Source organism: Atta cephalotes, assembly GCF_000143395.1.
Source record: "Atta cephalotes unplaced genomic scaffold scaffold00022, whole genome shotgun sequence".
NCBI lineage: Eukaryota > Metazoa > Arthropoda > Insecta > Hymenoptera > Formicidae > Atta > Atta cephalotes.
Genome location: NW_012130086.1, coordinates 1,642,756 through 1,645,469, shown reverse-complemented (window position 1 = coordinate 1,645,469; position 2,714 = coordinate 1,642,756). Strand labels below are relative to the sequence as shown.

General features: G+C 33.5%; 1 protein-coding gene across 1 annotated transcript; it reads left to right on the top strand.

Annotated features, from left to right (window-relative positions):
- The first annotated feature begins 308 nt into the window (after positions 1-308).
- LOC105619537 (splicing factor 3A subunit 3) lies at positions 309-1,984 on the top strand. The gene is made up of 2 exons (XM_012201054.1): positions 309-521; positions 695-1,984. The coding sequence occupies exons 1-2, from the start codon at positions 309-311 to the stop codon at positions 1,982-1,984; spliced, it is 1,503 nt and encodes a 500-aa protein (XP_012056444.1).
- The last annotated feature ends 730 nt before the right edge of the window (positions 1,985-2,714 follow it).

Sequence of the window (2,714 nt, the reverse complement as noted above, 5' to 3'; positions counted from 1 at the left end):
TTTACGGTCTTAAAAAATTTTTGTTTAATATATTTTTTAATTGTGTTTCTTTTATATGTATAATAAAATTTATATGGATGTATAATAATATTGATATAATAAATTCATACACGTAAGAATCTGTATTGCCCAGTAAGTAACATCATATAGTTCATATTTTGAAAATCTGCTCAGATGTCGCCATCATCAACGAAACACTTTCAACATGGATGTTTTATTCGAGTCGCACTATTGTTGAAAGAATCCGGTTTGATTTTATTGTGCTCTTGAGTGTTTTGAATCAAAGTGAATTGAATTTAAAAATAGAAATGGAAACAATATTGGAGCAACAACGACGATATCATGAAGAAAGAGAGCGGTTAATGGACGCGATGGTGAAAGAGATGTTGCATAAAAAGGCGGGACATCGTGAGAACATCAATTCGGAACATCGTTTGAAGATGTTACTGGATCAGTTTATGGATAGTACAATGCATTTGCAAGACTTGTATGAAGATAAGGATGGACAGAGAAAAGAAGAAGTACGTTGGTTAAGATTTTAAATATTACAGTTTATATATATAGATGAAAAAATTAAAATCTTTAATTTTAATGATTTCTAACCTTTCTAACGACTATCGATTCATGAGTCGAAAAATAAGTTCCAATTCCTCGTTTATTATATTTATTATATTTATTATATTTATTATTTTAGGTTCAAGCACTCTCCGGTCCAAATGAATTCTCAGAATTTTACTCACGTTTGAAGTCAATAAAAGAATTCTATCGACGACATCCTAATGAGATTAGTGTTCCTATGTCCGTTGAATTTGAGGAATTGGCTAAGATGAGAGAAAATCCAACTGAAGAATTGTCCAATCTCGTCGAGTTTACAGATGAAGAAGGTTATGGAAAATATCTTGATCTTCACGAGTGTTATCAAAAATATATTAATCTTAAAGGGATAGAAAAAATAGATTATATAACTTACTTGTCGACTTTTGATCACTTATTCGATATTCCTAGAGAAAGAAAGAATGCAGAGTATCAGAGATATGTCGAGACCCTGTTAGGATATCTGACAGATTATCTGAACAGAGTCAGACCTCTGCTTGACATAAGTACAGAGATTGAAGAAGCTAATAAGGATTTTCAAATTCAGTGGGAGAAGAATACTTTTCCTGGTTGGCCTAAAGAAACTGGAAGTGCTCTGGCTCATGTTGGAGCACATTTGGAACTGTCTGCATTTTCATCTTGGGAAGAACTAGCGTCTCTTGGTTTGGATAGATTAAAATCAGCTTTGATGGCACTAGGACTCAAATGTGGAGGTACTCTGGAGGAACGGGCGCAAAGACTTTTCAGCACAAAAGGTGAAGCCTCCTTAGATCCCAATCTCTTAGCCAAGAATAGAAAGGGAAAATCAGCTAAAGGCAAAGATTCTGAGAAGCAAAAGGAAATTGCACGGTTTGAGGCTCACGTATATAAGCTCGCTGAATTAGTATCCAGTCAACGAGTGGCTACGAAAGAAAATGTACAAAGGAAACAAGCGAGAACCGAGGGTGAAAGGGGAGATTCTGATGCAGAAGCAAGTGCAAGCGAATCAGAAGAAGAAGACGACAACGAGGTTCCATACAATCCAAAGAATTTACCATTGGGTTGGGACGGAAAGCCTATACCTTACTGGTTGTACAAGCTGCATGGCTTAAATATCAGTTACAACTGTGAGATTTGTGGAAATTTTACGTATAAAGGTCCGAAAGCATTCCAAAGACATTTTGCGGAATGGAGACATGCACATGGCATGCGTTGTCTTGGCATTCCGAATACAGCGCACTTTGCTAATGTCACTCAGATTGAAGACGCTCTTGCTTTGTGGGAAAAACTGAAAGCGCAGAAACAAGCTGAGCGTTGGCAACCAGAACAGGAAGAAGAATTTGAAGATTCGCTTGGCAATGTAGTCAATCGTAAAACATACGAAGATCTCAAAAGACAAGGTCTGCTATAAAATATATCTGAAAATATTATTGTAATTTTTGAGTATCAACTGCATCACTATACATTGTTTATTATTCCACTTGTTCATTAAAGCGTTTTCACCAATGAAATACTTTCTTATCCACTTATTTCGTTTATTGTGTTATTACCTTAAAATTTGGATTTAAATAACCAAAGAATAATATTATTCACATGAGTATGCATTTATATGTATGCATAAAGAAATATTTTATTTTAAATTATTTCTGAGATTATTTTGAAAAGAAAGTTGTAAATAAAAGTAAGATTTTTTTATAGATCCAAAATAATCTCAAATTTAGAAAAGGATATCTTCTTGAAAAGCTGTGAAAAACTAGACATTTATTTAAATGTAATTTTTTAAATGCGATTATTATCCTTTTATAAAGATTAAAATTTACAGAAATTTTAATTTTTCTTTTTCGCGTGCGTGTATGAAGGCACATTTCTGAACATGACCGTTTAATTTACATTAAAGATAATGAAACCTACTCTGCCTACTAGATAAATAAGATTAAAGAGATCTAATGCTATATGTAAGCATTTTGGTTACATTCACTAAAAATATATTTTTGTAAGCCCGCGATTATAGACAACATATAACTCGTAGAACGCAGAATAGAATATTATATTTTAATTTATTTGCTATACATTTGTGTGTGTGTGTGTGTGTGTGTGTGTGTGTGTGTGTGTGTGTGTGTGTGTGTGTGTGTGTGTGTGTG